Consider the following 16,803-nt stretch of genomic DNA (forward strand, 5'->3'; position numbering starts at 1 on the left):
TCTAATTTTTCAAGTTTATTGGCAAGAGTTAAAAGTTTTGTATAGTTCTTCATACTTTTCTGCTTTACTTTGTATTATTTCCTGTTTAATTTGAAGCTTATCTTTTTGAAATGGATAGTTACATAATTGTTTTCTAATGTATGTATTTAAGGCTTTAAATTTTTCTATGCATTGCTTTAACTTATCTTCTAAGTTTTGATATTCAGTTCAAATATTTTCTAATTTTCATTGTAATTTTTTGACTCCTGGGTTATTTAGAACTGCACTGCTTGATTTTCAAATATGTAATAAAACTTTAGTGAACTTTTTCTTAATTCCATTATAGTCACAGAACATACTCTGAACAATTTCAAATATTTTTAAATTGTTAGGATATTATGGTCCCACATGACAATTTTGATGTGAAATGAATATGTATTCTATGGTTGTTACATGTGACTTTCATCTAGTTTTATATAATTTCATAGAAAAATAAAGGATTAAAATGTCTTAAAGACATTTCTCTTTGCTAATGAAAATTATGCATTAAAATTATTTTGACTAAGTGTAATTCAAATTTTAATAACACCCATATTTTTCTTAGCTATTAAAATATTCAATATTCTGTACATGCTCTTTTAATCAAAGTCAGTAATTTCAATCAAAATCATCTTATTTTTCATAAAATTCTTACAGCATAATTAGAAAGAATCTATAGTAAAAAGATGATGTGCAGGGATTTTTCTTGTGATTCAGAAATAAAATTGCCTATGGAGAAATTTGCTAATTTTTTGGTTAACTAGTAGCCCACTTTAAATAACTTGATTTTTTATTGCCAATTCAGAGAGACCAGGTGGTTGAGTACCAGATTGTTCCACCTCGTTTCCCTTTGGGGTTGCTGTAGGTGATCCAGAAGTCTGTTTTTGAGGCTTGTTTACATGTCTTCTCATTTCCACGGGGGGGGGGGGTGCTTCTGGCGCCCACGCGGCTCACCTTCTCTGCCCTAGGAGCTTGAGATAGCGGTGGGGGAGCTTCCCTCTGGGTGCTATAACTTGATTTTTTAAAATTTTATTTTATTGGTACATTTTAGGTATACAATATAATGGCATTCATCATCGGAAATTTGCACCTTTACATAATCTCTCTTGGTTCTTATTTTTTCCCCCTTTGCCTGCCCTCCCTTCAACCCCATCTTAGATAACTTGATTATAGCAAACCTCCAAATAAAAAAGTTTTCAGAACACTCTCTGAAATCAATAAAATTAGTTGGTGCTATATCTGTACTTTGTAATCACACTTTCTGCACACTATTGCCAAAGACCCATCCAATCTTTGGAGTTTCAGTTAAAATAAAATGACTGAGAACTGTGTCTTCCCAGAGGGATCACTTAACATTCTGAGTGTGACAGTGGAAGATTTTGACTGTGAGAATTGGGAGGTGGAGCACTCCTAGGATGAACAGTTTAGGACATTGTCCTCAGTTTTTTGTTGTTGTTGTTTTTTCATTTAGACTTTCTTCAGGACTGATTTTAAGGATATCTGGTGTATCATTCAATTTGAATCTACCCAGCACTGCAATGTAGAAAGCTTTTAAGAAAATAAAAAATTTTAAAATTGCAAACTAATTCCCATTTCAAAGCCATAGAAAGAAGGCATTTGTCTCGGGCCACTTTTTTTTTTCAGTATTTCTGAAAAAAATGAAGACTAAAAAGTTTAAATTGTTTATACAACCTGAACCAAGTTCTGGTGAAAGGACGTTCTTTCAGCATTCAATGACATTCCTCCTAAACTTTCTTCTCACGTCTAAAAATAGGTCAAGAGTGTTAGTAGTCAACAAGATAGGTAGGTTATGACTTGTGGAATCTTCTTGATCCCTTCTCTCCCTCATCCTCCACATCCAACAAAGCCACAACAAACAAATTCTGATTATCTTCCAGATGTTTCCTGAATCCATTACCTCTTCTTCATTCCTATGCTACTCTCCTAGAGCAGTCCCTTGCCATCCCTTTTAATGCAGTGGTCTAGCTTCTGCTCTCTTCTCTCCTTTGGGCCACTGCATACCTTCCTTCCAGTTGTCTTTTTCTAAAACACATAATTGTCACATTGTTCACAACTTAATCTTTACCTAATCTTTAATGCTTTTTTGTTGTCCTTAGCATAAAGCCCAAGGTAACTGAAGGCTCCTTTCCACTCTTCCAGGTTTGTCTTTTCTTGATGGCCCACGCATGGACAGATCCACTCACAGCTGTCTCCCTTCGATGAGCAAGGTCTTGGAGCTCCACACAGCTTGGCAAGGCTGAGTCACTTCTGGCCCTGCCCAACTCTGTGAAATGCTACTTGCCTTGCTGAAGTCCATATAATATGTAACCTCCTTTGTGAAATCTCCCCAGAGGCAACAGAACAAAGATTGTTGAAAACACTGGCTCTAGAAGCCAGAGGATATGAGTTTGAATTTTACGGTAATTCTGGCCAAGTACTTAAATCTCTCTGTGCCTCAGTTTGACTCCTACTTCACATGAAGCTTATCTCAATATGTATGAAATCCAAATGGATATAGATTCCTTTCCCATATGAGGTCTACCTTAATATGCGTTTTGATAAAAGGCCTACAAAAATAACAATGTAGGATCATTTTTTCCTTTTAACTTTATTAGCAAAAATATCCTATTGGTATTCAGTACTTCATGGTCAGATTTCCATTCACATAAATTTCGCTCATGTACTCTAGCATTAAATAATAATTACAATTGCAAGGAGATATAGAAAAACATATGGAATGCACTTCAATTTTTCTTCAAAACTTAACTTCTGTATCTTTGGCATGACACTCCTCAATCCAGCTTTACTAATAATTCGCTCACTAGAATAAACCAAAAACAAAATAAAAACAAACAAAAAACCCTACCAAAATATTATTGGTTCTAAATGATGACGTATGAGCAATTCATTTAAATTTTAAATCTTTGCATGATCTTTGTAACAATCATTCTTATTCCCCAACTTGGTTCTAAAGCCAAAACTTCAGTAGAGGAGTGCAATGAGAATGCCTGCATCTAAGCAGAGGAGGGAGAAGCTGAAGTACTGAAACTCATGTGAGTTAAGAAGGAGATCACATGGGGAGGGAATGTGTGCATGTATTCAAAATATGTACACGTGAACACACATAAAACTCCCAAGCACTATCCACTGAAGTAGATGCAGTAACACCTGAATCATAAGGAACTCATCTCATGCACAAATCTTGTCTCCTAATTACCAATTTCCAGTAAAAGGTGGAAGGATGGCTGATTTCAAAGCTGGGGCAAGTACAAAATGAATTTAGAAAATCCTGTTGTGGTGAAGGTAAGACAGTGCCTTAAAAATAGTGCATACCTGTTAAAAGAACATAGAAGCCAACCTAAAGAGGCTCCCACTGATCATATTTGTGACAATTTGAGATTCAGTAACATTATAATCCCTTGAGTAGAAAGTTATGAATCCATACTTTTGTTAATAAATTAAAATTCTGATTAGGAACAGGATATATAGTTTTAGAGTACCTCCCCACAAAATACTTAAAAAGGGAAAAATAGTTGCCTTACACCGAGCAGCCCAATACATTAAACAAGTGTTCGAAATGAACACCATTAGAAATGGGGCAGATTAAACTGCACTACCTGACAGGATGAACACAGAATAGCTTGCGCAATTACTGCCAAGGAGCACAACTGGAACCTAATTGTGAAGAAACAAATCCAAATGTAGGGGCAAAATTACTTGCCTAAAATGTGCAAAAGCGACAATGCTCCCAAAGGTCTAAAACACACTGAGGAACTGTTCCAGAATGAAAGATTTCAAGACACTACAACCCAAAGCAATACCCAATGTTCAGTTGTAACCTATTAGGACATTATCAGGACAACATGTAAGACTTGAGTGAGGTCGGAGGATTACATAAAGACAGCAATATAACTTTCTAAACTCAATGGTTGTGCTATAGTCATACGTAAGACTTTCTTTTTGGAAATACAAAAGTATGGTTGCATCATGGCAGCAACTTACTCCCAATGGGGAAAAATTTCATTCAAACAGTATTTACAATCCTTCTGTAAGTCTAAGATTGTTTCAAAAGTTTTTCTTTATTCTTAAAGAGCTGATAAAAGAGTTTAATGTATATAACTCTAAAAACACAATCATAATTCTGGTGAACTTGGTCCAATTCCTGTGTCCACTGCACACGTACATATTTTGTGTCAATTCTTCCAGAATTTTTCTCATGCATGATTTTCAGAATCACACACACACACGCATGTACGCACGCATGCACGCATGCACTCTTATGACAGTGACATATTCATAGGTATTAGTCAATAGAGAAAAGTTACAGGAATTCTATTTTTGAAATGAAACAAGAATGTAGATATTACTATAAAAATAACTTTTCCCCCTGGTGGTAAAAATTGAAAATACAATCTGTTGGAGAATCGTAATAGGCACTTAGTACTATTTCTTACAATGTATTATATTTCAATATAATTTCATGAGAATCCCCTATGTTAGCCATGAAATAATACGCGATATTTGCAAGCAATATATTTAGAGGTAGTTTCATAGTTTTCCTTAAGTCAAAACTGTACAGATTCCATTTAGTATAGCAAAAATCTGCACCTCTGATAGAACGGCCACAACAAAAGCCCAGAGGAACCAAGGTTACTGACAGTAGAGTAAAATCCTGGGTAAGCACAGGGTCATTGGGTAAGTTTCCCACCTCTCAGAGTGCAATCTCAAAATTTTAAAAGTCCACCACTGGAAATTAATTCCTTTGAATTGACATCTGTCCACTCTTCATTGAGTTTATTAATGTAAAGATATGCAAGAAGGGACATTTGCTTCATTTAACATTGTCAATGTTGAAAACAAAGGAAGACATTCATCTGAGCTGTAAATGAAATATAACTTTCTCATTCCCCATTCCTACCACTCTTAATCCTCCAAATTTCTTCCTATTAAGTCACCAGGCAATGATAATTCTATGTTTTACTGACCTTTCACTGATTATAAAGTAAGTTAAGTGATTTTTTGAAAGTAAATTTAATTCATTTTCCCACTTTTAAATTAAAAGTGGTTCAGTTGGATACTGTCTCTTAAACGCAGTAATATAAATATTAGTATCTTGGCTGAAATGAATTATTGACAATTTTAATACATGTTGCACAGTACATATTAATATAAAAAATACATGTTATCAGCAGCATAATGTTGACCATGTTCTAATCCATTCCACCTGCTCAAATATTAGTGCAAATAATTATATATTTGTAATGCATCACTGCTGTCTAGCATAAATTTGTGCCTTCTGAATAAATGACTTTCCTCAGAGGTTGTTTGCTATTTGGAGTACGATATATTCCTATTTAAATTGGCTTTGTATGGTGAGCCAGACTGCAACCTTCTAAGCCACTTAGAAAATGAGCAAGTGTGTTTACTTTCTTCCCCCACCCCCAAAAAGATATTCAATCTTAAGAACTGAAGTTTACTGGTACCTATTAAATAACATTGATAAAATATATAGGGCTTTAGTTTACAAATATAAATTTTGTTAAGCCCAGGGTTATCAGCCTAGTTGCTCCAATTCATAAATTAAAATTCTTATTCTCTATTGTGTAAGTTTTCTTTCAAACACTTTACGGCTGTTTCCCCATGAAATTTGCAGAGAAATGATTGATCAGTGGTAGGAATAAAAGGTAATAGTTAAGGCAATTTTTGACTTATAATTCTGATTATATAAAAATGACCTGAGATTGACAATATACTACTTTTTGCCCTACATTTTTAATGTAGTATTAGCCACTTTAAAAACATCAATGCACTAAACAGCTAACAGAATTAACAAGCTTACGACATTTAAAGTAGTCTGTGTTTGAATGTGGAAATAATGATTTCCTCAGACCTTATAAAATAGCATTGTCATTTTGTCCCATGTTACAAAATATGGTACAAAATATTCTGACTCTTTTTAATGTGAAAATTATTAAGAAAAAGTACCATAATTCTATAAAACTTACTAAGGAGAACTTTGTGATGGACATATTTCTACTAGGTACAAACGTGAATTAAAATTTCCTGACTACTTACATAATTTTAAAACCAAGTCAAAAAAGTATGGCCACACATTGAATACATAAAACAAAGTAAAGAACCTATTTAATGTTACATAAAGAAAATAATAAATGGAACATAAGAGTGAATGAGAAAGACTAAGATTTTAGACCTGAGCTTTTTATCAGCTATACACCTTGACAGGTCTACTTTCCTGTTTGTGTCTTAGGTTTTTCACCTATCAAATGGAAATAACGGTACCCAAATCCTAGGGCTGCTTTGGAATCAAATAATATGTAAAGAACTTAGCATAGTGCATGGGACTTAAGTCAAACAAATGTAGCTATAATTATCTTTATTAGGCACTGAAATTTTTTAAATTGCTGGCTTTGTTTACTTCACATACAATTATTTTGTTTAACACATGGACTGCTCTTTTCTTCCAAAGTACATACGTGTATCACAGGGTAAGCTTTCTCAAGCAGAGACAAGCTGTACAGAAGCTGAATATATTTAAAATAATGGGATGAAAGAATAGACTGCTTGGTATGTCAAATTCTCCATCAGAAATCAGGAAAATTCAGTATGGTTCTGGAAAACATGTCATACTTCTAAGAAATCAATAAGGAATATGTGGCAGAGTATTTTTGCATTAAAGACAAGTTAATCTCCCAGGTGTGAGCCTTTTTGGTCATCAAAACATTATGCTGAGTGATTCTTGCTGTCTCCCCACAAACAGTTCAAGAATGCTTTAGCCACTAAATTATAAACATGACTACTTAAAGGATTTTGTGGCATTTCAGGAACCAATATCGCTCTACCTGGATACTTATAAATATTCACCATCACAGATGAGAAAGAGCCATTTTAAGGAAACAATAAGTTCTCCACTTGGAATCAATCTATTGCTGATAATTAAGTTATTTCACTCTGAGCCAGAAGGGCTTCAGTATTCAGAAAGTGAAATATTTAGAAGTGAAAGGAAAGAAAATGGCCTAATACATAACATAAATGAACCTGCCTAAAATTTTAATTTAACCTACTTTAAATTTACGTACTTTAGCAGATCTTTTTTGGGGGTACTGGGAATCGAATTCGGGACCTTGTGCTTGAGAGGAAGGCAGCAGAACCACTGAGCTAAATCCCCGGCCCAAGAGATTTTTTTTTTTTTTTTTTTTTTAACAACAAAGGAGATCCTAAAGACTTGCACTAATGATGGTCCTCCTCAAAATGAGATCAAACATTGTCTTGGAATAGTCAGATGATCATCCAGTGATTAACAATTCTTCATAGGGACTCTTCATTGACTCTGGCTAATTGTCCTTTGTAAGAACTTAACTTACAGAGGTCAGACTTTCTTCTTAAACTGCATTTCACATAATATATGGAAGTTTTAGAAAAGCAATCTGCTGTTTACAGCATATTTTAAATTTCAATAGATTAAATACTGTGTATAACTCATGCGGAACTGCAGAATACTGCAAAAAGTTCCCCTCATTTAAATGTTGGTAAAAGCTCGTAAGCTCCATTATTGCTACTTAAAATTTTACCACATGCATATAAAAAAATTCTTATTGATCAACTCTTTTGAGTTATAAATTTTGGGCCACATTTTGTGATGGCGGTATATGAAAACACTTTAAGATCAGAATACAAGAAATGCATATTGGCTCACACATCTTTTTTCTTCTTAAAGAAGACTTTTTTAGGTTAAATTTCTAATCTTGATTATACAATCAGTACTTTTTTGCTAAAAAAAATGAAGTGAGAAGGCCTATGCTATGAAAAATAAGGAGTATCTCAAAATTCTAAATAAAAAATTTGTAAAATTCACTATGGATATCCTCGAAATATACAGTAAAATTTTAAAAAAACCAACTGTGGGGAATTTGCTTATTGAGCATTAATGTAAACCCTTTTAAATTATGTATTCATTTACGAGTTTTGTCACTGTCCTGTCTATGGACACGATGGAAAATATTGCACAGAACTCAAGCATGGGAGAAATAATTAACAAAATATCTAAGCAACAAGTATATGCTTTACATTTAAAAAATTAATCCAAACAAAATAATCTGAAGCGCTTCTCTGATTTGGATGTTTTAAGTGTCATCTCAAGTTTTATTTGAGTTTTTTGTTTTGTTTTTTCTTTTTTTACAAATTGACACTGTACAAAGAGTTCAAATGGCCAGTAAAACTACTGCCTTAAAACTGTTGGCTTTAAGTAACAGAGGTATAATTTGAATTCACATAAGAGCTTTCTAAAATGGCAACAGTACAGCATTATGACTTTTTCTTGTATCCAAAACCTGTTTCTGCCTCTCCCTTGGCTAAGAATACAAATCTGGAAAGTCTTCTAAAGCTGCCACAGTGTCCTAAAATGCTTTGACAAAAGTTGGCATACTTCATTTCCCTTGCATACCTTGATAACACTGGGCTAAACAGAAAATGAAAAAATTCAGTTAATGGTAATTTAAACAGTAGTTAGCTCTGGATGTGGAAGGTTTGGTAAAACTGATAACCATTTAGAATCAGGTTCTGAGAAATAGTAGTTTTCCCAAATTAGGCCAAAAAGCCTATATTTCAGAAAAAGTTGTCAAGAAGTGAACATTAAAAAGTTTGTCTGGTTCCTAGAAGACTATGAACAACACAATGAAACTGAAACATTACATTTAACTTAGAATGTATTCTTAAGGAGCAAATTTATAAGATTTATAAAGTAACGGCCTTTTAAAATTTTTATTTCATGTTTAAAATTTTGTAAGTAATTTACTATGTCACCATATTAAGCCAATTCAATTAACCATATTCAAGTAGGAATAACTTTAGAAACGCCTTGAAAAAAGGATAATGAAAGAAACTACAGATCTGAAAGTAAATGACCAGTCTTTGCAAAGCTTATGTTCAAACTTAGAATATATAACACCACCTAACAATTCCCAGTTCCACTAAGAGTAGATTACCTGCAGGTTTAGCTATCACATCTTACTCAAGTTTAGCAAAAAGATAAAAATCTTAAAGAACTGCTTTGTTCCTAAACATTTATTTATATGCACCACTCAGACTATCCCTCACTTCTTTACTTCCTTTATTAAAATATTAAAGTAAAGAATAAATACAGTTCTTTAGTTAAGGTCTTCTACCTTATCTTAAGTGAAACAAAAAATAAGGTAGTTTTATTAATTTCTTACTAGAATTGGCTTAAAATCTACTTACCAAATAAGAAATAGTAAACTTTAAGTTTTACCCAGAAAGCAGATGTATTCTGATTCACTCCTGATGGCCACATAAAACATTTCATCATTTTAGTTTAGTCTGTAAGATTTTCTTGGAATTGTATTTCAGAAAAAATTCTAATCAACAAAACTACAGAAATTACACTTGTTAACCTCTGAAAGGGTCAACATATTCCTTAGGAAAACCTGTAATAATTTAATTAACAATTACCTGTACTGAAAAGGTCATTAAAAATTGATGAATAATAAATGTAGTTTTGTTGTATTTTACCTATTAATGCAAAATGGGATGGTAAAATTTCCAGATGGAATACATTAAAAAACTAGAACCAAAACACTGGTAAAATTTCATTTGCCTTCTGACAGCAACATTTTCCAGAATGAAAAACAGTGATATGTAGTTTTACAGAATTTTCAATGTATAAATTCAAGAATGGAATTAAAATTCAACTTAGCAGGAAAAAAAGTAAATACAGCTAGTGGCATCCAAATTTCAAATAAAACCTCAAGGGTTAAGTATGGCTGCTGTTTTCTTTCAAACAGTCATTTTTTTCATAAAATGTTGGCTGTGTCATAAGGAATCTCCTGTGCTTTCTATCAACCGAGACCTGCTGCTGAAATATAACACATTTGCTTTGTCAATTTAACCTCAGCTGAAGTGTCGAGCAAGGCGGGCAGATCTATAGTCAGCACGAAGTTGTACGAAGGAGTGAAGTATGTTCTTGTCCAGATTAGCAAGTTGTTCTCCTGAGCAGACTTGCTTTAAATTATCTGGAGCAACTACAAGAAGGTTGCAAAGTGCATGCAGAGTATCAAAAAGGTGTAATACCATTGGAATCTGAATGGAGAGAAGAAGAAGAACAAAACACTGAAACAAAATTAACTTCCCATTTTATAATTATTTTTGCAAATTTGTCTTACACACTGCCAGTCAGGACTTATTAGTATGGAAGGAGTTCAATATATTAAATTTTTTGAAAGCTGAAGAATTAAACTTCAAAGATTTCAATAGTTACAAAAACTGTATAATCTTTTGAAAAGATTCGTATTATGTCAATTTTCTCATAACTATATTTTGATAGACTAGAACTAGTTATCATTAATTTAAGCCTTCCGTGAAAAATGATTTCAGAGAGACATACATGAAGAAAGAATATTACTATCCTAATGTGTGACATATACAGCACTAGCTATGGCTATCAATAAGGCCATTTAGACTGTGCAACTAAAATATAACCTTGTCTAAAAGAAAGCACAAAGAAAAAATGTGTTAATACTGAAAATATGACTGAAGCAGTTTTTCAGGTAGGATGTTATTAGACACATCTCATTAGAGTAACAAGTTACAGACATTTTAATAATCATTACAAGTCAAAACAGACTTTTAATGGTCTAACTTATAATTCTATTTTTAAGTTTGCTGTTTGTATATACATACCTTGAAGTCTTTGGCACACTTCCTATACTCAGCTACATCACAAATTGCTAACATGCCACCCATACAACTGTAAGAATATTGTTGAAGATGCTCATAAATAAGTCGATGAAAACGAACTCCAAGTTCCATCAAAACTGTATCCACATTTTTCCCATCCATGGAATTTTTGATCTTCTCCACTTGCTTTCTTACATAAGCGCAGACTTTTACACAGGCCTAAAAAAGTTTTTCTACACTTATTATATGATATCTGTATCAGTTTAGCTAAAGACAAAATATATGTAATTTCTCATTAATCTCTAAGTATAATAGCAAAAATTTAGGACATAGCAAGATATACTGGTGAAAATGTTAAAAGTATTAACAAAGCAGATACATTTATCAAATTATTAGCAAAATAAATAGTTTTACTTACATTAGTATACTGAATTAAAACATTGTTTTCATCTTCTGGCTTAAAATCTGTTTTCTTTTGTTCTGCAGCCAAGATATGCTTCATCTGTCCAATCATACAATTTAATGTCCTAGAAAATTGAGAATACAAGATATCTGATTCATTTAATTTATTCAGTATTTACTATTAATTACATTTATACTAAATTAAAATTTAATTTCATATCCCTATAAAACCATCTTGCTATTTGTAAACTTCGGGTTTTAGAAAATTGTAGGTCTTGATATCACAAAGCTCATAGCTTTTTGTTTCAAACCAAATTCTTTGGTCAGTATTTGGAAATCTTAAAGATCTCAAAGTCTATCACTAATTTATTTCCTTCATAACTAAGAATAACAAATAACTAATAACAATAACTAATTAAGAATTAATAACAAATAACGAATAACTAATAAATAACTAATAACAAAGGCAAAACTAGACAGAGAGAATGTTTAGAAAGGTGGGAAGATAGTGGGCTTAAGAAAAATGGACAAGATTTAGAAAAGTGGGTGCAAGGAACATGTTTCCCAAGTCTAAGGACAATAAGGAGGATGAAGTGCTACTAAAGATCTAGATGAGAAATGAGGGCATGTATTTGTAATGGCACATATATGAGTTATGCATTTTCTCTAATAATGAGCAGCCACTTCAATTATGGCAATAAAACAGATCAAACTAATCCAGAATTTACAGTCTCTAAGACAGCTAGTTATTATGGCTGATGGCAATGGATTTTAGGGTAAATACAATGTAATAATTAAGAGATGAACTAAGTGACTGAGTGATTTAAGCACAGGAATGAATGAAGTAAAGTTAGGAAAAAGATAAAAGATTGACATGATAAAGAAATTAAAGGACAGAGATCTTGTTAAGGTTAGAAAACAGGTACATGGAGAATTGAAAGAAATAAGAGGTTGTAGATACACAGTAGGATATTCAGGTTCAAGGTTTTATTATTAATGATAACAAGGTACAGTGGAGCCCAGGAAGAGATAGGTAAGTGGAGATTACCAAGAAAATGAATAGGGCTGGGGATTTAGCTCAGTGGTTCCACCACCTGCCTCGCAAGCCCAAGGACCCGAGTTTGATCCCTAGTACCCAAAAAAAGAAAATGAATAGTTTACTCATAGGCAAGGAAGGAACCTAACTTAAGATTAAAAGAAAAATGGTGAGACAGATGCCAAAATTCTCAATAAGTGCAGGGTCCTGACATAAAAGACTAAGATGACAGCAACAAGAAAGGAAAGAGATAAACTTCAAAGGCAAAGGTGTTCTGATCTAATGGATGGATACATCAGCACCAATGCAAGTGAATGTTGAGCCTGTGCTCAAAGTCATACTAAAGAGACTTCCACAGACTCCTGCACCTTTAAGGTGATAACTAATGCAAAGACTTCCAGATTAAGGCTTATTTGGGAAGATGAAAAAATTATCTCATTTACAATAAGATATCTAGGAAAAATATTTTCTTATACTTTTGAAAGCTTAACATCTATGTCTACCCCTCCCCCCAACCTCCATCCCAAAAGTGATTTTCAGATTCTAAGGCAAAACGAGAAGAAATAAACTGATATGAGGGATTTAGATTAGGAAAATATATACTTCTTGGAAATAAATAACATTGTATATAATGTATACATAAACATTATAATGATATTAAATGAAGTTCTACTTATGTATTACCTCATCTAGTCCTGACTAAAAAGCAGAAGAAACTGGATAACCAGAAGAAATGGGTACCTAGAAACAAACAACCTACTAAAATTAAATGATGAAGAAAATCTGAATAAATTAGTAATGAGAAAGGAGGTTAAATTCATAATCAAAAACCTCCCAAAAAGAAAAAGCACAGGACTCTGTGGTTTCACTGGTGAATACTATCAAGCACTTGAAGAATTAACACCTAGCCTTCTCAGATTCTTCCCAAAAAAATGGGAAAGGGGGAGCACTTCCAAACTCATTTTATGAAGCCAGTTTTGCCATGATTCCAAAGCAGAAAGTGATACTACAGGAAAAGAAAATTATAGGCCAATATCCCTGATAAATTTAAATGTTAAAACAAATGAAAAAAACAGCAAACTGAATTTAACAGCACTTTAAAAGGATCACATATCATGACCAAGATTGATTTATGCCTGTGATGCAAGGGTTTCTCAACATATGCAAAACATTAAGTATGATAAACCAAATTAACAGAATGAAAGATAAACATCATATAATTATTAGAAGAGATACAGAAAAAGTATATGGCAAAATTCAACATCCTTTCATGATGAAAATTCTTAATGAATTATATATAAAGAAATATGCCTCAACACAGGCCATATTGTAAGTCCACAGCTAACAAAATTTTCTCCAAGAAACAAGACAAGAATGCCCGCTATTAACCACTTCTATTCACCATAGCAGTGAAAGTCCAGCCAGAGCAATTAAGCAAGAAAAAGTAAGAAAAATCATATAAATTAGAAAGGGAGAAGTAAAGTTGTCCCTGCAGATGACATGATCTTATATAGAGGAAACTCTAATAGACTTTAAAAAAACTGTTAGAACTAATAAATGAATTCAGTAAAGTTTTAAGACACAAAATCAAGATACAAAAATCAGTTTTAGCAATATACTGTCCAAAAAAGAAATTAAGAAAACAATCTAATTTACAATAGCATCAAAAAGAATAAAATACTTAGGAATTAACTTTACCAAGGAGGCAAAAGACTTATACATTGAAAACTACAAGGCATTGCTGAAAAAATTTAAAGAAATAAATGGAAACACAACCCTGTTCATGAATTGGAAGAATACTGTTAAAATGTTCATCTATCCAAATGAGATTCAGATTTAGTGTATTCTCTATCATAATTCCAACAGCATTTTTCATAGAAATGGAAAAAATCCAAAAACTCATATGAAACCACAAAAAATCCTGAATACCCGAGGCAACCTTGAGCAAGAACATCCTGGCTTCACTTGCATAAAAAGACACACACAGACGAAGAGAACGGAACATAAAGTCCAGAAATAAATCCATGCATTTACAATCAACTGATCAGGATGCCAAGGACATACAACAGAGAAAACAGTCTTTGTTAAGTGGTGCTGTGAAAATTGGTAGTCCACACAGAAAAGAATAAAACTGGACTTTTATCTCACACCAAATAGACAACATCAACTCAAAATGGATTAAAGACTTTAACATGAGTTGTTAAACTGTAAAACTACTAGAAGCACACATAAGGAAAAAACTTCTGGACATTGATTCTTTGGAATGACCGAAGTAGCATGGGCACAATAGCAAAAATATACAAGTAAGAGTGCATTAAACTAAAGAGTTACTGCTCAGAACAGAAAATTACCAACAACATGAAGAGACAACCTACAGAAGAACTGAAAGTATTTGTAAACCATACATAAGGGATTCAGATCCAGAATATATAAGAAAGGCAAATTCAGTGGCAAAAAAACTAACACAATTTTAGGAAAGAAAGGATATTTATTAAAAGAAGACATACAGATGGCCAACAGGTATATGAAAAGATACGCAACATCACAAGTCATCAGGTTAATGTAAATAAAAAACAATGAGATATCACTTCACACATGCCAGGAAGGATTAATAGCCTAAAAGGATGATAAATGTTACCTAAGACACGGAGAAAAGGAAACTCTTATACACCATGATGGGAATGTAAATTGATATAGCCATCATGGAAAACAGTATAGAAGTTCCTCAAAAAATTAAAAATAGAACTATTATTCAATCTAGCAAACCAAGTACTGGGTACATATCCAACAGAAATGAAATTAGTATCCTGAAGAGGTATTTGATCTTTCAGGATCACTGTAGCATTATTTGCAATAGCTCAGATGTGCAAACAAGTTCAATGTCCAGTGAAGAATGAAAGGATAAAATGTGGTATATTCATATAATAGTATTATCGAGCCTTTAAAAAGAAGGAAATCCTGCCATTTGAGAACATGGATGAACTTGAAGTACATTACACTAAGCAAAATAAGCTAGATGCAGAAAGGCAAAATTATATAATCTCATATATGAAATGTGAAAAATAAAATTCATAGAAGCAGAGTATAATGGTGGTTGCCAACAGCTGGGGGTGGTGGTAGAGAAAACAGGGAAACAGATGTTGGTTAAAGGGGACAAATTTCAATTATGCAGGCTGAGTAAGTTCTAGAAATCTAATGTATACTATAACTGATAATACTATATTTATACTTTAAGTTTTCTAAGAGGCTAGATCTCATGTGTCACAAGAAAAGAATGATTAACTGTGGTGATGGAAATTGAGTTTTATTGTAGTAATCATTTCACAAAGTGTAAATATATCAAAACATGTCATACACCTTTAATATAAACAAATTTGGTCCAATTATACCTTAATGAAGCTGGAAAAGACAAAAGCAAGGCTAGTTTTTAGGATATTTTTAAACCTATTCTTCAGTAAACTAGTGAATAATGAATTCTATAAAACCCTGTTTTTTCCAGTTTTCTTCTTTTTTCATTTTTTTCCCTTTTGTTATCACATATCATATAGTAGTTCTCAATCTTAGTGTAAAGATTGAGAGGTTAGTTACAAGTCATTTCTCTTTACTATTAAAGTAAAAATAATTACAATTTCACAAATTAGATTCCAGGTTATCTTTTTAAACAGCTTTGTCAAAAACTTGTATTCAAATATGCTTCCTTGAACAGAGGATAAAGAATTACATTTAAAAATACATACATACCCAAACTTTAGTAGCATGGGCTTTAGAGTTCGAACTCCAGCTCTACTATGATCTCGAGCAAATCATTTTAATTTAGGTCTCTGTTTCCTTGTGTGTAAAATGGAAACAGTCATTCCTACCTAATGCATGAAATAATACGAGTAAAGGTCCTTTGCATTGTTCTAGCATACAGTAAATGCTTGGTAACTGGTAATATAAATAAATACATAGTCCATCAAGATCTACTGCCATAAAAATGAACAGATAATTTTCCTCAGTAAACGTAAGAGTTTTCTACGCTCAACAGAAGTTACATGTAGAGAACTAATACATTTATTTTAAATATTTGATAATTTTCCCAAAATGGTGGAGCAGTGAGTGCAAGCAACTCAGCTTCTCCAGACAAAGTATCTAGAGTCTGGAAAATAGTTGCTGGGAGAAGAACTGAAGTGAGTGGAGGTTACCTGGGAACCACAAGGTAACTTACAAAGGAGAAAATACGACTGAGTGATACAGAAGGAATAGATCACACCATGGAGGAGAGACCACACAGTAGCTGCCTAGCAGCCAGCTGGAAGACAAAGTGAAACTAACAACTTCTTTGCCCACAGAGAACCAGAAAATACATCAGGACCAAGAGAATTATCTGCATTGGAATCAGCAGGGAGAGTGCAGGACAATGCTTCCAGAACGGCCTTCCACAGTCAACAGATGGTGAGTGACTTCAGTACAAGTGCCTGCAGCTCCAGTCCCAGGGCAGGAGCTGGTAGGAACACCACTGTACGGAAGGAATGAGTGTTTGAACCTGGGTCCCAGAGCAGCCCCTTGGTTGTTTCACACTGCCCAGTTCCCAGGGTGGGTGAGGGAGAGACAGTCAAGGGGGAACAGGCAGTTGGAGAACAGAGTGGGGGTACTCC

General features: G+C 33.3%; 1 protein-coding gene across 1 annotated transcript in view; it reads right to left on the bottom strand.

The window, feature by feature from the left end:
- Nucleotides 1-6,395: 6,395 nt before the first annotated feature.
- Exoc5 (exocyst complex component 5) overlaps nucleotides 6,396-16,803 on the bottom strand; it is a 72,628-nt gene continuing 62,220 nt past the window's right edge. The window contains 3 exon segments of the mRNA XM_004871087.3: nucleotides 6,396-10,131; nucleotides 10,732-10,947; nucleotides 11,147-11,255. Of these exon segments, the coding sequence (XP_004871144.2) occupies nucleotides 9,943-10,131; nucleotides 10,732-10,947; nucleotides 11,147-11,255 (514 nt within the window). The 3' untranslated portion in view covers nucleotides 6,396-9,942.

The sequence above is a fragment of the Heterocephalus glaber genome, unplaced genomic scaffold, assembly GCF_053883595.1.
Source record: "Heterocephalus glaber isolate CG9 unplaced genomic scaffold, H.glaber_assembly_v1.0 deba00001118, whole genome shotgun sequence".
NCBI classification, from domain to species: domain Eukaryota; kingdom Metazoa; phylum Chordata; class Mammalia; order Rodentia; family Bathyergidae; genus Heterocephalus; species Heterocephalus glaber.